Source organism: Carcharodon carcharias, chromosome 7 (assembly GCF_017639515.1).
Source record: "Carcharodon carcharias isolate sCarCar2 chromosome 7, sCarCar2.pri, whole genome shotgun sequence".
NCBI classification, from domain to species: domain Eukaryota; kingdom Metazoa; phylum Chordata; class Chondrichthyes; order Lamniformes; family Lamnidae; genus Carcharodon; species Carcharodon carcharias.
The window spans coordinates 179650848-179672234 of record NC_054473.1 but is presented as its reverse complement, the minus strand read 5'-3'; the positions used below and the strand labels follow the sequence as shown (position 1 = coordinate 179672234).

Here is a 21387-nt window from a genome sequence, read left to right as displayed (position 1 = left end):
GTGGATGTCTTTTGGCTCATTATTAATGTCAATTCTGTAAAGCAAATGAAAGTCTTTCATTGATGGGATGCCATATATTCAACACCTGTGCCTCCTTGATGGTTGCCTGTGTTCCCAAATTTCACATTCCTGTGTGATAATATTGAAATGCAGGTGGTGATGTTAAGCCAGTGACTCCTACATTTCCCTTTTACAGCGCTGCAAAAAGCATGGGCTCCAATGGCTCTTTCAGTCCAACCTGCTGGCCCCAAACCAAGGACTTTCACTTTCAAGGAGTTCCCCATTGCCCTCATGACTGAACACTTCACTGTCTCCCTTCCAACCACCCCACCACCCCGTGATTCCCCTTCATGAGTTTCCCACATGCATGCAACTCTATGCAATCCAATATGTCTACAAATGCAGTCTGTGTCAAAAACAACAGATTCAAATGCCTTCACCTTCTCTCCAATCAACAACACAGCTTTCTCACAGATTTAGCCACACTTGCAGATTTTGCACATCCTTTCACAGAGGGATCTCGATGTCAAACGATGGCTTGTCCAACACTTCATGATTTGGTGCTTTTGTGTGATCTAACTACACTCTGGTTGGTCAGCGTGGTCATGCGACAAACTTCGATAAATTTGGCTAATCCGGAGTTACAAGTGCAGAATTTCAGCTTATCCCAGGCATCATTCTAATGGATTTGCTGTTCTGCCGGTGGGATTGGTTCACGTCTTTGACATAACTGGAATTTCGTGTCATCTGAGTTTGACATTCTGATTTCGCATTATCTCTATAAGCGTCTGGAACCCTCAACTCAGTTGTGGACGAGGCAGTGGGAGGGTTTCAGGGTGGGGTGAAACTCAGCTGACACTCCCGCAACTCAGACGGCAAATCAGAGGAATTTAGGGCGGTAATCTCAAATCGGCTTGTCCCACTACCAAAACCACCTGAGAACAGGACATGCTCGAGTCAGGCATCTCCCTGTACATCTGCCCCATTTTGCTTTCTATTGAAGTCAGGGCACCATAAAAATCAAGGGTAAAACAGGCATCCAACCTAGACCCCTGCCCCATGCTCACCCGTGAGTTAGTTTAAAATTGAAGTTATTGATTCCAGAGATGAACCCAAGAAGTTAAATCTTCCGGGTTCCTCACACACTACCAACCAGTCTTCTCACAACCCGCCATCCCTCCATCCCTCTCCCCAATATCCCCCCCCACCTCCCCCAACCTCACTTCAGTAAAAACTCCCCTGTGGAATCACAGGCTGTCATTCAATCTGTCATGCCTCTTAGATTTAGTACCACTCCAGCCCTTCCCTCATAGACCTGAGAACATTTCCTTTTTAATATTTATCCAATTTCCAATCAAAAATTACCATTGATTCTGCTTCCACCACCCTTACAGGCAGTGCATTCCTGATTATAACAAATCACTGTGTTAAAAATTTCTCTTCATTCTCTCCCTGTTTTTTTTGCCAGTTAACTTAAATCTGTATCCTCTGGTCACTGGCTCTCCAGTTTCTCCATCTGCTTGATTAAAACCCCTCATAATTTTGAACACCTCCATTAAATCTCCCCTGAATCTCTATTCAAAGGAGAACAGATTCTCCAGAGAACTGAATTCACCCATGCCATTCTAATAAATCTCCTCTGTACTCTCTCCAAGGCATTGGTATCCTCTTTAAGCTGTTGCACCAGAATTAGACACAACACTCCAGCTGATGCCTAACCTGTGATTTATAAAGGGTTACCATCACTTCCTTGTACTCCATGCCTCCACTTATAAAACCAAGGACCCAAGAGGCTATTTTCAACAGGTTTATCAACTGTCCTGCCACCTTATATGATTGGTGTACATGAATTGCCAGGTCTCTCTGTTCTTTCATCCCTTTCAAATTGTACTATTTAGTTTAGACTGCCACTGACAATTACTCATTCCGAAATGCATCGCTTCCCACTTTACTGCATTAAATTTCATCTGCCCAGTTTGCCAGTCTACCTACATCCTCCTAATGCCTGCTACTATCTTGCTCACGGTTTACTGCATTTTGAAGCTTGTGTGATCTGCAGACTTTGAAATCATGCCCTGTATACCCAAGTTCAGGTTAATAATGAATTCTTAAAAAGGGAATCTGAAATTAATAAAATAAGGTATGTTAGGCAGAAATAAAGTCAAGGTGACAAACTTAAAAATAGAACAGACAGATCAGAAAAAGAGGTTAATTCCTGTTTAACCTGCTTTTTCTCTTATCCCATTCTAAGGTACTTAACTAAAATAGCAGTTTAATATTTCAGAAACAAATTCATTTGTGGCAGTGTGAATGGTTTTTGTAATATTAGCATATATTGCAAGGAAAATGAAGCCTCCCACATCTGCCAACTGGTTAAAGGTCAATGAATCATAGGATGGTATTTCTCAGTAATCCTTTTCAGATTAAATTCCGAAAACCTTGTCGTTTCATATATACATTCATATTGCAATAACGTGTAAACGTTGCAAATAACATTTTGCTTATATATGTACATAACGAAAGAGCAACTGGGACAAATACAGTGAAAATAGTCTCAACTGGGTTTTGGAGAACATCAGCAGGTTCCCTCGTCGAAATCATTCTCAATCACAACCTATATTCTGTGTTAATTCAAAGCTTGTTGCCAATGAATTTATTTGCCCCTGCATGCTTTTCCAAACAAAAGGTGGGAATGAAGAAAGGCTTTCATTTAGGTAGGGCTGTGTCTGTCCTGTCCGGTAGGCATAAAGGTTGCCATGGTACTATTTTGAAAGCAGAGGAGTTTCCCCCTGTTCTGGCCAATACTTATCCAACCCACAGCACTAAAACAGATCATCTGGTCATGACCATATTGCCGTTTGTGGGGTCTTGCTGTGCACAAATTGGCTGCCATGTTCACCTATGTGGCAACAGCGACTGGACTTCAAAAAGCCCTTCATTGGCTGTGAAGCACTTTGGGATGTCCTGAGGGTGCTACATAAATGCGAGTAGACGCTTTGTTTTATTTCCTTCAATCAAAAAGGGACTGGCAATGTCTTGCCTTCATATTTACAAACCTAACCCTCTTAGTACGGAAAAGAAAAAAAAATCAATCTGTTCACGACCTTTGGATATAGCGATCCTTTAATAAACCCCGTGGTTTGGATCCAAACCAAAAAGCTGGCACAATGCCACATCTGGCAGCATTCCTCATTAAAACTGGCAACAATGGCACAGTTTGAAAAGTCATTCTTTCAAAGCCTATCTCACCGAGCAATCAGTGCTAAAAAAAAATCCATTCAATTCACACCATGAAACCCGTATGCTTGCACCGCTCGTTAGACTTAAGTGTGGTCATATGACATTGCTGGAACCTAATCATCTGTGAGCTGCCTGAAGCCCTGTTCAAGCAAATAAAAAAAGAGGCTGACTTTGCATTCTCAATTTGGCACTCAGTGAAACAAGGTTCCCATGAACTGTATCCACCTTTGATGGAAACGCAAAGCGTTCCTGAGGGCCATCTCCTGCACCTTCACTATATCTACTGGAGCTAACACGTATTCTAACAGTGGCAACCTGGCTCAGTGTGTGATCTTTGCTGCTAAGCCAAGTGGATCATGCGTTTGAATCCCACTCCAGGATACTTGCTTACAGTACAATGCAGTATGAGGAGTGGTGTTTTGCAAGATGTGCCATCTGATCTGAGACTTCAATCTGACGCTCACCCTTCCCCACACCCCCACTGATATGAAGCAATACTGCAGCAAATTCACTTGGTGTACTATCCAATGCTTATTACTCAAGCAACACTGGCAAAAAATAGATTTACTTCATTGCGCCGGTGACTAGATTTCTAAAGTACTTCATTGGCTGCAAAGCTTTTCAGGTGTCCTGATGTTGCAAGAGGCATTGTATAAAAACACGTCCTTTATGTTCCTCTGTGACGCTGTGCACAAACAATCCACTAGGCCCCGGAATAAGATGAGTAAAGCCAGCCGCAGAATGTACATAGTCCACGGGCAGAGTGAGTTTAACAGGGTGAATGATATTTTCCTGATGCATGTTTCATTACGCTCTTATTTCGTCCTCATTAAGTCAAAAATAGTTACTGGAGAAATAAATCATTGCAAGCTGGTTACTAATAAAACAATGGCTGGTCAGTCGAGAGTTTGGATTCAGTCAGGGCAAGTTTTCCATTAACTTAATGTTGCCCAACAGCGAATAGTTCATTTTCACCTGGTTCTCCATTCCTGACCACAACACAGAGTTTTACTTCTCACAAATTTTCTTAATCCACCACAATCCTCCAGCCCCTACAAAACATTGACTTTTTGACAGAATATGGTTCCAAAGATGCCAGCCTCCCTCAAGTGTCTCCTTGACTGGGCATTAGTCACAAGTGAATCTCAATAGTGAACATCAACAGGTTAAATTACCATGGGGAGGGGCATCATATCTGTGTGACAAATCCACACATGTACACATTTCCAACAGGTTATTTTCATATCTCTATCCCGGATACTCTGGAGCTTCTGCCAACACTCCAGATGAGATTAGCCAACGCAATAAAACACAGAGTCTGGAGTATTCCTGGATCATACAACTCAAAAAGAATATTGATTGGCTCCATCATGTAATCCAGCAAGGGAATCACATCTGAGATTTGACCAATTCTGCTCAATCACAACTGAAATGGATGGGGTAAGCCTTCCTGAATTTATCATCCTTCTGACTTGGGATTTGTTTATTCAATTGCTCGAGTGACCACAACTACCCATATTGTCAGCACAATTATTCAGCATATTGGCACAATATTTGTCATAGCAAGCAATCACAATTTAGCCAAACGTTAATGCTTTGGCAACTTTCCTGATGCCTGTTGATCCCCTGCAAGGTGGAGCTGGACTGATCAAAGGTCACATCACATAGAAGATACGCGTACGTATAATCAATCCTGTAATGATTTTGATCATCTGAGCGAGTTGAAAAGGAATTTTCATTGGTCCTAGGTTTTCCTATGTATTTTTTTGCCTCTCCCAGGAGACAACAAGGTGGTGGACTTTAAGGGAATGTCTAGGCACAATGCTCCGGCCATCATGAGCATAACACCAACTTGGCGGAGCAGCTGATCTTTTCCTGTCTAAATTCATGGGTTTTAATCTGTTACAATATGCTTTATGTAAAGCTCAGAATTCATCACCTCACATTGGCCTCACTATAGACACGACCAGTAATTTGTACACAGTATAAAATGCTATCAGTTCATTCAATTTTTTAAAGGAATGAAAAAATCCTGACTGGATGCTGTTCACTTCAAGTGGAAGTAGAAATTTTCAGCCCCATTATTATCTTTTCATCACTTGGATATAAAAGATTAAGGAATGATCTAATTGAGATGTTTAAGATAATTAAGGGCTTTGATATGTTGGATGAGAGAAAGTATTTCCTCTCACGGACAGAGTACAGAACAAGGGAGCATTACTTTAAAATCAGAGTTAGACCATACAGGGGTGATGTCAGGAAGCAGTTCATCACAGTAAGGGTAACAGTTATCTGGAATGCTCGCCCTCAAAGAGCTGTTGAGGCTGGGGGATCAGTTAAACATTTAAAAATAGAGATTGATAGATTGTTGTTAGGTAAGGATATTAAAGGTTATGGGACCAAAGTGGGCGTAGATGGGGTTGAGATACAGAACAGCCATGATCCAACTGAAGGGCTACTCCTGCTCGTATTTTCATATTATTCCGAATGACAAAGCTGCCTATATTCAACAGTGCTTAACACTACCCACTGCCCCCATCTCCACCCCCTGCACACCCCCCTCCCCACCAATAAAAGAGCTGTTATAACAAGGGAACCATTGAAAAGGAATATAACAAACAGAAATGCACCTTCACAAAGTCAAGGGAACACAACTTGGCTTTTGCGCCAAACTGCCACTTGCATTGTGTGTCAGCGTCGTAAAGCTGCCCCGGCAGTCCATCAGGGTACTGGTACTCGCGCAGTTGCTTTGGTTCGTCCACCAGGCAAGAGGCCTGAGCTGTACTGTGAACAAAACACATTTCAGACATGTAAAAAAAAAAGCATTAGGTTGATGAATAAACAAATCTGAAATGACCAAGGATGGTTTAAAGGGGAGACAAAGCCAAAAGGCAAAACAAGCCCAGAGGATGTTGTAGCTGATTTTCCGTCCCTTGGTAAATATAGCACTGTAGATTACATGGTGAGTGGTGACATTTTGTTGGCAAGGTAATTACTGATATCTCACTGCCCAGAAAATTGTTTCATCCCCTAATCTACAGTTAAATGGTTCCTTTGTCATGTTATAACTTGCATTCTTTCATCTGTAAAGGATTGGAAAACCCCCTTTATGAAGAAAAGTGTCTGGCCAACTTTTTTTTTTCCACTTGGAGACAAGAGAGGAGATGGTGGAACAGTGTTCAACACTATGGTACAGATAGTCGCTTGGTAGTACAGTACTCGAGGATTGCTGCAAAAAGAGTTTTTTTTGTTGAAGCTTTTTGTCTTGCATTCATCAGGATAATTCACAAGAAAATACCAATGTCAGGGCAAACAACATATTTATACTATATACTGTATGAGGGGTGATTGCTTGGCAGGTAGAATCTGATTGATAGAGGTGTTGCCATGGAGAATGCACCAATTGGTGGTGACTGACAGTTAACTGCCAAGCATTGCTTTGAAATTTCAACCAGGCAGCTTGACTCTGGTCAAGACATTGCTCTGGTGAATGAACCAGTGAACGGCTCTCACTTATTCTGTATGGCTGAAATAGGCGCAATGCCTTTACATGTTCTTTCTGCCTGCAAAGATCAGGGCCCTGTATATTAACATATGTAGCTGCCAGTACACGTAACTACGCCACACTGAAAGCCTGATTGACAAGTTGAGTTGAATGAAGAGGTGTGATTCTCCTTTCTCAAACTCCATATAAATGTGAGATTTTCATAAGATAAGGCAGGGGTTACCTAGGCAGCCTCTCAGGCCTGCTCCACCATTAAATAACATCATGGCTGATCCGCTACCTCGACCCTGCTTTCCTATCATATCCCCATATCCCTTGGATCCCTTAGTGCCTAAAAATCTATCAATCTTAAACTTGAATATAATCAATGACTGAACATCCAGAGCCCACTGGGGCTGTGAATTCCAAAGATTCACAGCCCTCTAAGTGAAGAAATTTCTCCTCATCTCAGTCCTAAATGACCAAACCCTTGTCTTGACACTATGATCCCTGGATCTAGACTCTCCAGCCAAGAGAAACAACCTCAACGTGTTTTCAATATGTTCTTGGCTCCATGTTATGTTGGGAGAGCCATAGGCAGCCCTGATTTAGTCCAAATACAGCTCAGGCTCTCCAAAGCTCTATCATCCATGACCTCTGCACAAATGACCCAATAAACACATCATTCAGGATTAGACAAATCTAAATACCAGACTGAGAAATATATCCAGTGAAGTGCACAGAGGTGTGAGCAGCTGGAAATATTCTCTTCAAAAGGAGTTTTAGTTTCAATTCTGCTTCGGCAGCTTCCAAATTGTGAAAAAAGCTCACTTCATTCATGGTCGACTGTTTCATTAGGACTCTCCAAATACTCTCTCAGGCCTGGATTTTCGCAACAATGGAAAGCCTCTCCGTCATTGCGAAAATGGCAAATGAGCCCCAAAATCAGAAGTCCCACCCCCGAACACAGCACCTACCATTTCCGGGGTGTCGGGTCACATTTTGTGCATGTGCATTTCATGGAGGCAGCTCCCCAATGAAATCAGCAGCTGCCTCCACTCAAGTGTGATTATGCAGTGAGAGGTGTCTGAAACCTAACATGTGCAGATTAGACCTGGTAGGAACAGGATTTGTTTGGATAGCCAGGGTATCCTGTTGGAGGGATAAGGAGCCCCTTTGGACGTGGTCCCAAGGTATCTTTTGGGAGGTCGGGTACTCTTTGGGGGAGGTAAGGTGCCCCTTGAGAGAGGTCAGGTGCTCTTTGGGATTGCTAAGTTTATGCATAAATGTGTGTAAAAAGTGCTTAAACTTATTGGAACTATCAGAAACAACTGTCAAAAATCAATGGGAGCTGTCAAGCTGTCAGGGCATTTAAAACTCTTTTGAAGAACGTCCTAAGTGTTAAAAACACTTGCTTGCTATTTCACTCTGTTGACATAAGCCTTAGAGCTACCATTACAGGATTAGTGCTGCATGACTGATTCACAACTGTCCATTATCACAGTAGGGTGCCTGCCATTTCACAGTTTGATTGACAGTTCCAAGTAGTTATGGACAGTCTGAAGTGGGACTGTGAATTCAAATGTTTGTTTTTATAAGGGATTATGCAATTGAATGAAATGTTTGTTGTAATAAGGGGTAATGTAGTTGAAAGATGTAAATGTAGTAAATGGGTTTTTATGAATGAGGGTGTTTTTTTCCAAAAAGTTATTTCTGCAATAGACACTTGGAGCTTTATTTAATCTTAGCACATGTACTGATCTTTCCCTTTGGTGGATATTAGGTGAGTTGGCATGGTAGGTGTAAGGCCAAGGAGTGGTGGTGGTGTGAATGGATTGGCATGAGTTGGCCCCAAATTGGCACAGGGGGCTATAAAGAGCCAGGGGGTGGGCAGAGGGGCAGAGGATGGCATGGAGGGCATTAGTGCCATGGGGTGGATGGGAGTTATAGGTTGGCATGGTAGGTATGAGGGGCCATGGGAGGTGGGTGAAGGCTGTGATGAGGCACGGATTGGAATGTGTGGGGGGGGGGGGGTTGGGGTGGGTGTGAGGGTTGGAGGGCTGGTTTATGTTTTTCTGTTTTTTTTTAACTTCCAAACAGTGCCCGTGCACCAACCTGCCCAGCTTGCCTCCAAACCTTGCATCCTCCGTACTCGTTTTTGCCACAACTGTACAGGACCAACACTTTTTATTTATTTTTTACTGGGAAGGAGTGGAATGATATCGTTTGTGGATTATGCAAAAGAATTGAAATGTTGGAACGAACTATAAAATTCCCAGGGAAAAAAAATAATTGACATTGCTCAAAGAGAAGTGGATGACCTGTTCAAAATGGGATTGTGAGAAACAACAAGATCATAAAAAGTTGAAAGATTGAACCAAGCAGGAGTATGAAACCCTTTTGTATGAACATAAGAAGCATCTCAATCACATCCTTGAAATGGCAAGGAGAGATTTTGACCAGAGAAGAAATGAGATGTTAATGCAAAAAAATGCCTTTTTGACCTTGTTAAATCGAAATGAGAATTTTCCACATTTGAGTTCGGAAAATGGGTTTGCAGGTGGAATTATGCCTACAGCTAACAAAAAGGATGTTTGGGCTGTAGACTTAAATGAAACATTATTTGCTGAGACAAAGGCTGGGAATAAGAGGAAAAAGGAACTTAACAGTTGAGTTATGATAATACTATGTTGTGCAAATTCTACTAATCTTGTTACATTTATTGACTCTGTTTAAGTACGTTTTAGTAATTGTACAATATGATGTGTGGTTGTGAAACAAAATGGAAAATGTATTTGTATAGTATCTAATAAGCTATTGTTAGAGGTTTCTCATGTTAAGTTTGTGTGAGGTGGATATAAGGCCATTATAAAGAAACCTTCACTGTTGTGAAGCTTTCTTTCCTCCAAAGGGAGATGTTAGGAAATAGAGATAGTTTAACTAAGTCATATTGGTATTTCTGGATGTTAGGAATGAGTTTTAGCTTTAATGTTTAAGGTTGATTTGTATTTCTGTATCTCTGTGTTAAGCAAAAATCAAGTTGAGTTTTAGTTTCGCTTTAAAATGTGCCTGCATTTTTAATGAGAGTTTACGACCGTAAGAGAAGTTAAGAAAACACAAAAGTAGAAAAACTGGGCTGTTGCCGAGCAACAGGGCTGAGAGAGACAGGTCCGTCCCACAGACATGCACAGAAGAAACTAGAAACAGCAGTTTTTGAGTTCAGTTTTCAAGACAGCTGCCAGGCAGAAGGATCTGGAAGGCTCAGATAGCCAGTTCAAAACTAAAGTTGGTTGAAAGTAGCTGCCAGGGAGAGACTGGAGCAGAGGGGACAGATAGTCAGTCCCAAGCTAAAGAAGAAAGCCCCCAGGGGAGTGGAACAGGAGAAAGTCCCAAGCAGATGTTCTAGTCAAAGGAAGGACAGGAACCTGGGAAAGATCCTGTTAAGTGAAGTTAAGAGAGAGGGGGAGAGAAAGGTTCCAAGCTTCAAGCTAAACGATCCAAGCTGCAGGAAGCAGAGTCAAAGTGATATCAAGGCTTGTGAGAAGTCAGATGGTCCAAAGAGGCAACTGAAGGTCTGTAACTCTTTGCTTTGGGCATGTAAAGCAGTGGTGTACTGTTGACAGCTGAGTCAGTAAGAGAGAGAGAGCATGGGAGAAAGCTTGAATGCATGTGGTGACCAAAGGGAGAGGAACATCAGAAGGAGAGTTCAAAACCCTGGAGGTGAACCCTTGCGAAGGCGTCTGAGAGAAAGCTTCCGTTTGGGAGAAGATTCCAAGACGAGTTCTAGGAAAGTGGGGATCAGAAACCCTCGTACGAAAGACGGAGTTCAGTGAGACTGGCTGGCTCATGGTGTAACAAGCATCTGGGGGGGATTTGAGGGGAGATCCAAAACATCTGTCTGGGGTGGCCTCTGTCACTTGGTTTCAAAGTGTCATGTGCCTAACCATAGAGTGCCAATTGGTTTATGTGTACTACAATTACTGTGAACATTGGAGTATAGGATAGTTTTTGTAACTTGTGTTATCCTTATAAATCTGTATATATCTATAAAGGTATAGTTGTGGGTGAAGGAGTATTGTAACATAGCTCATCTTTACATGTTTAAGATATGTTTTATGCTTTTGTTGAAAGTTCATTAGCTGACTCCGGTGACTCTGTTCAGCAGCTCCTCACAAGAATCTAAACAAACAAATAAAAGTTAGGAACTATCAAGCTGGGTTCCACTCTGGGATCAGACTTGTTCAGTGGCGACCTCAGCTGGGATCATAACAGTATCTACACTACATGGACTGCAGCAGTTCAAGGAGGCAGCTCACCAGCACCTTCTCAAGGGCAATTAGGGATGGGCGATAAATGGGCGAGCCAGCGATGTCCACATCTCATGAATAAATGTTTTAAAAAAAACAACTCCCACCGTTCTCCATTATCCCCATCTCCACTAATTCCCTTAATAACTAAAATTTATTGCCTTCTATTTTGAGCGTGCTCAACGATTGAGCATCCACAACCCTCTGGAGTACAGAATTCCAAGACACAACCATTTGAGTGAAGAAATTTCTCCTCATCTCCGTCCTAAATGGGTGACCTCTTATTCTGAGACTGTGACCCTGTATTCCAGATTCCCCAGCCAGCATTGACCCTGCCAAGCCCCTTAAGAATTTTCAATTAGATCACCTCTCATGCCTCTCAATTCAAGGAATATAGGCCTATACTACTCAATCAATCCTCAGGAGGAAGAAGCACTTCTTTACACAAAGAGTAGTGGAAATGTAAACTCGCTTCTTCCAAAAAGCTATTGAGGTTAGGGATCAATTGAAAACTTCAAACATGAGATTAGTAGATTTTTCTTAGACAAGGGATTAAAGGATATGGAACCAAAGTGAGTAGATGGAGTTAAGGTAAATAGTCAAACATGATTTAATATAATGAGGGAACAGGCTTCAGGGGCTGAATGACCTACTCATGACCTTAAACAACAGAAGCCTATCAGCAGCTGTTATATGCTAGCATGAAACTTCAGTAGGACAGCACAGTTAATATGTCACCTAGGTGAGAGGTTGGCATTGTAGCAATATCACTGGACTAGTAAGCTAGGGGCCCAGGCCAATGCTTTGGGGACATGGATTCAAATTCCAACATGGTAGCTGGTGCAATTTGAATTCAATTAGTTAATAAATTCAATTGATTTTTTTAAAAATCTGGAGTTGAAAGCTAGACTCAGAAATAGTGCCATGAAACTACCATCTGTTGTTGTAAAAACCCATCCGGTTCACTAATGTCCTAGAAGGGAATCTGCTGTCTTTACCTGGTCTGGATTCCAGACCCACAGCAACGTGTTGGCTACTGGGAGATGGGCAACAAATCCTGACCTTGCCAGTGAGGCCCACATCTCATGAATGAATAAAGAAAAGGATGTATGTGGGATTAAATATCTGAAGGACAGATGACAACAACTGCTGGTTGCTTATGATTGAGCCAAAAATCACATTTTTTCACCTAACTCAAAAATGATTTAAATCGGGTTTATTTTGAGTTGTGATACAATTCAAAGCTCATCCAATGGTCTCAGGATCTGAATGTTCTGAATTAGTTGATACCTCACACAGGGCTTACCAGTACATTGACGTGCAAGGTTTTGGAGAGGCCCAGGTTTCATTCTCAGGTTAAAGTTGAGGTGTGAAATGGTTATAGTTATAACTCAGTTAACTATTCAATTATGATGTTAAGTGGTTCCAGTTGTACTGCCTTCCTTAACTTTGGCAGTTCTTAGTGTGCAAGTGCAAAATCTGCTTTTTGTGTTTTTGAGTTATCAGATTCTCACATGTGACTGGCCCTTGCAAACCACAAGACCAATAATATTATGTCATTAACACCCAACAAATCAGAAAACATTTGAAATTAAAGATTAGACAGATAGGAAATTATTAAGGCTTCAACCTACCTGAGGAACCTGTTGAGATACTGTCTACTGCATGCAGACCATGAGAAGATTCCATTGTTCCCAGCCAAAGTCGGTGACATGATGTTACCTTCAGTCTTCCGACATGGGTTTCCTTCTCCATCATGAATCATGCCAAAGCTTTGATAAAAAGCGGAGTTACAAATATTAACACAAATCTATCAGCGCGTTACAGATTTCTGACACAGGATAAAAATTATTTGAAAACCAAAAATATTGTTCTGAGTTCTGACAAATTAGGACCTTAAAGTTTGATTAACTAGCGAACTGCAATTACTTTGCTAACTAAAAAAAAAAATCGCTTGGCAGCTTGTGAGTGACAGCCATGTGTTTCTTAAGCAATAGGTTATGTTTGTTAGGTTCATGGTTTAGTGCAGGATAGACATCAGAAATATGCTAGATTAAGGGGTCATGGACATGTATATTTATGTTTTTGGGCCAGTGTCTGAACATTGTGACATTCCCAAGCTGAAAACACCGTTTGTCTCAGTGACACCATGATACTGACAAAGAAGGAACTTGCATTTCCACAGCACTATTCACAAAAACAGGACACCCCAAGGTGCTTTACAGGCATATAAGTACTTATGAAGCGCAGACTCCGGCGTTACATAGGAAATATGGCAGCCTATTTGAGCACAGCAGGTTCCCACAAACACGGATGTGATAATGACTAGTTTTAGTATTGGTCAGGGCACTGGGGAGAACTCCCCTGCTCTTCTTCAAACTTATGTCATGGGTCCTTTTCACATCCATCCAAGGGGGCAGAAGGGCCATTCCAGTGCTGGAAGAAGAGGGGGGGTTCTGCTACTGATGCATCGCTACAGTCTGAAGTGTTAACCGCAGCTGTGCAGATCTGGGCACTGCACATCTGGTCTGTACATATAACTTCCATTCCATAGTCAAGCCCTGCTTCATGCTTCAGTGGCAGGCAGGATACACCCTACAGTTATCAACTTCTGTCGCTTCAGCATGAAACAGTAGCAACAATAATAATAATTTAATTTTTAAATGGCAAGTCCTTCATCGCAGCCAACAAGACAAAGAACAAAGTGACCTTATTTGGGAGAAAAGGGCTTGGCTCTGATTTTGCTGCAGAAGTTCTGCCCAGCAACAAACCACCATAATTAAACCATCATTGTCTGCAGGAAACCAGTTTTAGCTTGAGTGACACTCATGTCTTTCGTTTGATTTCCAGACTGTAATAAATATATAACGTGGTGTTTTCCACCACCACCCCCCCCCCACCACCACCACATTCCCCACACCCACCCTCTTCTCCTCAGCAGCTGACAGGCTTAAACCAGCGCACACTTGAGAGGCAGCATTAACTTGACACATTGACATCTTCTTGGCTGCAGCCTGAACAGGCTTGTTTTAAATCTTTGTTATTATATATATTTTAATATATATATATAAAAACAAGGAGAACAGCTATACAACGATACAAGCTGCCAGGCAGGTTAGGGGAATTTAAATCTTTTTTCTATATAATATGCTTGCAGCAACTGCAACTACCAGCCACCAATCATTCATCACTGAAGAGCTCACTGAACATTGCTTCAAGGGAAGGTCGCATTGAGATGGCAAATGACATGGCTGTGCATTAGGTGAGGGTCCCAAAGCATAGCATCGCCAGCAAGAGGGTTCCGGTTGCTTTGCAGTAGCCCACATAACATTTCGATATTGCTAAAAAGAGAGACGTGTTGCTGAAGCTTTTCATCTTGCACTCATCAGGACAAGCTCAAGAATGCCAAATTTCAAATGATGCCAACAATTTATGCTGCAGAGGAAAAGGGTGCTGATCGGTTAGCAAGTTGACTCTGATTGGCCAAGGAGTCGCCATGTGAAAAGCAGAGGGCAACTATCAGTTCCCTAAGCTCCCAGATAATTCAAAAAAAGTGCAAGGCTTGAACATATTCTTTTCGGTTGCAGAGAACGGGTCCCTGCGTATGAATCTGTATTGCTTCTAGCAAGCATAAATGAGCCACATTACCAGCATAACTGATTATCTTAAATTGATTGTTGACATTGCTTTTAGCACACTCAGGATTGTTCAGCAAGTGCTGCCCAATTGCAAAAAAACAAAAAAGGGGAAGACCTGTCTAGTCCAAGCTCCATGCGATCTTCTGGAATGGGTTCAATCACCAGAGGTGGGTTGGAAAGAAATTTTCCCAAAGCATTTTTTTTCTACATCAGTTCTGTTTTCCTCTCTCAGCGGTTTATGTGGCTGCAGGGGTATCTGTGATGCTCCTGCAACATAAGCATGGCTTAATGGACCAGATAGTCTTTTCCCACCTCATCATTTTCTTATGGTTTGATGGCCAGTGTTAAAGGCAATGCGTAAAGTCGCTTGGAACAGGTAGGTCAATGCTGTGTTAGCGCCAACTGAGCTCAGCATGCTTAGCTGAAAGGAGGTTTCTCCTCCCGATTACCATCCAGTGACTTGTGTAGGAAAGTGTGCACATTGAGTTGAGGGCAAGAATGGGACCAGGATCAACTCAGGTGTGACTAATCTATAAGTTCATAAAAGATAAATTTGTAGATGGAAAGATACTCAGAGTAATTCTGCTCTCACTGGGCATGCGCACACATTCATTCTTGAACAGTGCATCAACGGGTAGTAAAGAAACCATTGAGGCCACGTCTTGCCCTGAGATCATAATATGATACAGCACAGAAAGAGGCCATTCAGCCCATCATTCCTCTGCTGGCTCTTTGAGTCTGATTGAATTGGTTTTCACCACCGTCAGGTGCATTTCAGCAAACTGCCGAGTAAAAACAAATTTTGAACACCCCTATGAAATAAAGCAGCCAGCTGAGCTAAGCTACCAACATGCATTGATTTAGCACCTTTTAATATAGAGAACATCCCAAAATGTTTCACAGACGCAATCAAGAAATGTGAGTGCTATGGTGGTGAGGGGCTGGCAATCGAAGGTTTGGTGCATGAGATGGGCTTCAAGGAGAGGTCTTAATGAGGAAGAGAGGGTTGAGGAAATGGATAGGTTTAAGCCTAGGAAGTGGCACCAGGAATCATGGACCTTGCCTCCCCCTCTAAGATGCTTCTTAAACCTACTTCTGTGACCAAGCTTTCAGTCACTTATGTTAATATTGCCTTCCTGCTTTGGCTGTGTGTCAATTTATTTGTTGTTCACCTAAGGCACCTTGGACCACTTTAGCATGTTAAAGGCATTGTATAAATGCAAGTTGTTGTTGTAGGTCTTCACATGAGCACTGGACCGTGCCATTATCCATTCAGGTCTGCAAAGGGGCAACACGCTTTCCTAGAGTATCAGAAAAATTGGTTTAAAAAGACAAGGTGTTTCGATCAGAAGCCTGCTTTAGAGACAGCACATTTTCAGTAAATTGCTTGTTCAAGGATTTTTCTGGCATCATTTCAAAATGGTCAAATTGGAAGGATATCCCAAAAAAAAAACTCATACAGCTGAGGATCATGGTCTGGGACACTGTATTTCACTTTAATTCGATGCAGATATCTCAGTTGACTTTCCCCTAACGCTCCCGCAGTAAATTAAATCCCGGACTCATGCAGAAGCCACTCCCTGCAACCTCCTAGAATGCTACACCAAGCATCCGCAAACACCACCTTGCCAGCAGCTCATAAAGACTGTGACCTTTCCACGAGATGGCTCATCAAAGCAAACCTGAGACGTCAGTCAGAATTAGGGCCCCGTCTGTTACTAAATAACTTCACACAGAATGTTTCCTCTGGAGGAACATTAAGCTTTTTGTAAAAAAAAATTTCAAAGACGTTAACACTTTCCATGTGATTCAAGGAGGGGAATGCAGCAAACCTCAGCACTCTGTGAATAAGAAGCACTGACAGGAGAGTGACTGTGAATGCAGAACCCAGCCAGCTTTAGACTGATGCTGTACACACACAACGCAACTGGCAGCAATTAAACAGGATCATGATGTTGGAAGTTGCATTCGAAGAGAGAGCAGGCAACCTCTTAAGAGCTGGTGTCGGCTGACTGCTGGAAAAATCACAGTATCATGCAACGCAGAAGGACGCCATTCGGCCCATTGTGCCTGCGCTGGCACTTTTGAAAGAACTACCCACTCCGCCTCACTTGCACTCCTCCTTGGTCTTTCCCTGTCACCCTGCAATTATTATTTTTTCCCACTTCTGTTTTGGAAAGTTATCATTAAATCTGCTTCCACCCTCCTCTACCAGTGAACGCCACCTCGTAACAACTCACTATGTTAAAAACACCCCATCTTCACCTTCCCTCTGGTCATTTCAAGCATGTGGTTTTTTTTTTTCAGAAAATACAGGTGAAATTGGGAATGTGCAATTTCAAGGAATATTCCCCAAATCCCATCTAACAAAACTTGTTCAAACATTGTGATCCAGTGGCCCATCATACAAGCACTAACTTTAAAATAATTGTTGCTGCTTCTACATAGCCAAAGCTTGCAGGGATCCTGCAGGTACGCGACCTGTGACTGCCTGGAGCGTGTATGAGGCCTGGGCATCATGGGCCTCAGTCTGGTGATGTAAACTGCTCCTCAGGTAACAGGACAATGGAGTCAAGTGCATCGGCTACATCAACCGCACACCCCCAACCCCATCCACTGCCACACTCACAATGCTAAAGGTGTCGGCTGTGATCCACTGAACAGCCTTCTCACCTCTAAGCTAGAAAGCTGTGGGTTCAAGACCCCTATCAGAGGCTTGAGCCCGAATTCTAGCTGACACTCCAGTGTAGTACCAGCCCCTCCTGTGAGCAGCGTTCTTCGCCAGCAGCTATAAAGGACAGATAAGTATTTTCAGTCACAACGGGAATACTCTGGGGCATTTCAATATGTTTTGGCAGCATGACTGCCACATGCATCACTCCACCAGATGTGGGGTGACAATAAGGGCTAATACTGGGAGAAAATCATGCCATACACCTTGAAAACACCAACACACACAGCATCATGACCTGGAAGTGCTTTGATGATAGTTCAAAAAGAAGAAGCGCACACTTGCCCTACTCATACTGTGTAGACACTGAGAGGTTGTTTGCCACTGGCTGGGAAATTCAGAACACAGTGGTACAGTCCAGGATAGGGGGGTCGATCATTTAGGACCAGTCCGAGGAGAAACTTCTAGACTCAGAAGGTTGTAAATCTTTGGAATTCTCTATCCCTGAGGGTGTGGAAGCTCCGTCATTGAGTATATTCAAGAGTGAAATAGAAAGATTTTTGATCTCTTAGAAAATCATGAGATATAGGGGGTGGGCAGGGCATTGAGACAGAAGGTCAGCCACGATCACTTTGAATGGTGGAGCAGGCTCAGGGGGCTGAATGGTCTACTCCCACTCCAATTTCTTATATGCTTAACATCTCTCACCCAAGTGGTGATTCCTCTTCTCCTACCTCATCCATCACCACTCTTTAATTCTCCTAAAGCAGCTGGCTACAATTATTCCACAGGTTCTGACAGTTCTCCAACGATTTGACAAAATGGCCATTCTCCTACTCTGGAGCCTCGACAACAGGCGCCACATCTGTGGAAAGGATCACAGGCCAGCCCAACCCTGCCCATGTACGGCAACCATACCCACGTACTTACCAGCGAGAGCCACTGGGCAGCTAACAAGAGCAGGAGCTCGGGCTGTCTTTTCATAGCTTTATTCTGGAAGCCAGCTTCAGTGGTAGCACTCTTGCCTCCAAGTCAAAAGGTTTAAGTCCCACTCCAAGACTTAAGTACATGGTATAGGCTGGCACTTCAATGCAGTACTGAGGGATTGCTGCATTGCCAGAGGTGCTGCCTTTCAAATGAAGCGTTAAACCAAGGCCTCCTCTGGATGTAAAATATCACATGGCATTGCTCTGAAGGAAAGCAAGGGAACTTTGCCCTGTGTTCTGGTCAATATTTGCCCTTCAACAAACATTAATGAAACAGATTATCTGCTCATTATCACATCGCAGGTTGTGAAGTTTTACTGAGCATAAATTGGCTGTCATGTAAAGTGGTTTGGGACATCTGGAGGTCATTATTTCTATGGAGGGGCTGGTTGTGGAAGACTCTCAGCTGGGATCAGCTAACAGCACAGCCCAGGGGCTGAACCTGTGATCTTCCTAGTTTACTGGTGCAATTAAACCTGCTGAGCCATCTGGTGGGGTGGGGGAGATGGGGTGTGGAGTGGAGGTGGGGTTGTCAAGCACATCAGATTATTTTTCTCTTCAAAGGACTGGGCGATTTTTAGCAACAAGCCCTGATAAAAGGTCAGAATTTGTAGAATTGAAGTGTTCTCCAACAAACAGGAAGAACTTTATACTCCCCTGTGACCGACAACACATCCCTGAAACACTGGGCTGGAGGCAGTGCACAATTATGGACAGCAGGCACATTTAGTTGGAAAGAAATCCTCAACATTCTCTCCACGTGGGGCGAATTCTAATGGCTAGAAAAGAGGAAGCAGCAGCTTCCTTGGATCGCTTCCAGGGCCAGATCATTGTTTCTCTAACTCCAAACCCTTTTCCCCTTAGATAAATGACTTCTGATGTGATCAGCTTCCCTTTTGCAACGCGTCCCTTTGCCAAAGCAGGTTTTCTATTCCAGTGCTGCTCCTAGTTTACGCAACAGCTTCTCACCTCTCCGCCCCTTCCTCTCATCATTAACAACTTCATCTGGCACCGAGTCAGAACCCAAAAAGGCAAAACTTTCAATTCCAATTTCCATGCTCTTTTCTATCAAAGCAGCTCTTAAGTGATTAGGGTGGGGTGATGTATGGTGGGGGAGGGGGGGGGCTTATGGACTGGCATCCAACAGCCCCCCATGACCTCCCCTGAGTGTCCAGCCCATGTCCAAGGGGGCAAACACTGGCAGACCATTTGAGGCACCTTAGCCAACCCCGTCACACGCTCAGTTGATCTCACATCCTCAAATATTTCACAGACAGTGATCAGGAGGAGCCATTGTTGAGCCTTGTCCTCACCGGGGTCAAGGATCAGTGACGCCAGTAGGAGCTGATTGTTGTAATCCCAAATAGGAATAAAGCCAATCGTTGTAGTCCCAAATAAGAATTAAGGAATGCGAATCAATAGGAGTAGTTTTTATTTTAAAAAAACCATCAGGTACAACAAATTCATGAGAGCGAGTGCAAGGCTGGAATCACTTCTTGTGAGGCAGTTATCAATCCCTCAATCTCATCACAACATGTGGCCCCCTCATTGAGATTACTGATTTACATGGGCCTCCTACGCACCTATCATTATGGGAAGGATTTTCGAACCCTCGGGTGAGCCCAGGAGTGGCCGGGAAACCGTCCACCGCCCGCGATCAGCCCCCGCCCGCGATTTCACGCTGGCTGACCAATTAACAGCCAGCCAGCATGAAAGGTGCACTGAGAAGGTCAGCACTGCCAATATTGGGGGGGGTGGGGGGGTGGGTGGATAGGGGAGTGCAAGTGCAAAAGTCTGCACGTGCACATCAGAGTGCACACTGAAAGCTCCCTGAAGACAGGGGGCTATCTCAGGGAGCTGATGGGTTGCAAGAACAAAAATAAAGAATTTGGAAATGTGAAAAAAAATATGCCCACATAGGACTCAGTCACATGAACTTAAACGTAATAAAAAATTGTGGCAAGACATCTTTGTTTTGTTTTTAATTAATGTTGGGAACCTCATCCCGGCCGAGGATGAGGTTTCCTAAAAATATCCAAAAGCCGCCTGGCCGATTTGCCCGCCTGCCAAACGTAAGGTTGGACAAGCAGTGAAAAAGAGTTTTTAATGAATTGATTAATAGCCTTAATTGGCCTCCCAGTTGTCGGCAGGCATGCTGCCAGCTCTCACGGCGCCTGCTGACTGAAATACCGCGTGAGTGTGCAATGACGTCGGGACATTCACCTGATGTCAACGTGCACTATTTTACGCCCAATAGGGTCGGGCACACACCTGCCCACGGGACATAAAACCCTGCCCTCTATGTTAAACCACCCAAACCAGTACTTTTAGCTTTCCATCTCTATCCCACTTCCAGGCAGCTCCTGTTCGAAATAATAACCAATTCAAGCCCTCCATTGGACTCCAGGCATTAACTTGTTCCCAGGTAGCCATTGGTCACTTTTTGATGAGTTTTAAACAAGAAGATTTGATTATCAATTGTCAGGTACCTTCAGGCACAAAGCTTCAGGTGATTTATACTTCAGGACACATTTGAAAAAAAAGTCCGTTGTTTCTCCCAACACCCACTTACGACGTTTTATGCAATTCCTCCTGCATCCTCTTGTAGTTAACTCCTTCTGTTCCATCACTAGGGGCCAGCCCTCAGTCATCCCTCTCCACACTCTGGTATTCTCTCCTTAAGCGCTTCAGATCAGCAATGGCTCAGCAGGTAGTACTCTCACCCCTCAATCAGAAGGCTGTGAGTTTAAGTCCGACTGCAGCATGTTATACAGGCTTAACCATTGGTACTGCTCCGTTGAGGATAGTGTATCTCACAGGAAAGTAGAGGAATTTTCCTCAATGCACTGGCTGCGATTTATCCCTCAAACAGTATTAGAGTCTTATGCATGGGAGTTTGACTCTGTGCAAATTGGATGCTGCATTTCTTGCCTTACAACAGTGACTACACATCATTAGCTGTGATGTACGTTGGAAGTTTTCACAAGATGGAAAGCTTATATAAAGTAAGTCTTTCTTTTCTATCTCCTGCGCCCCACCTTCAAATGACTCCTGGAAACCC

General features: G+C 43.2%; 1 protein-coding gene across 1 annotated transcript in view; it reads right to left on the bottom strand.

The window, feature by feature from the left end:
- adamts18 (ADAM metallopeptidase with thrombospondin type 1 motif, 18) overlaps window positions 1-21387 on the bottom strand; it is a 159314-nt gene that overhangs the window by 115509 nt on the left and 22418 nt on the right. Inside the window, 2 exon segments of the mRNA XM_041191707.1 lie at window positions 5871-6024; window positions 12666-12803. Of these exon segments, the coding sequence (XP_041047641.1) occupies window positions 5871-6024; window positions 12666-12803 (292 nt within the window).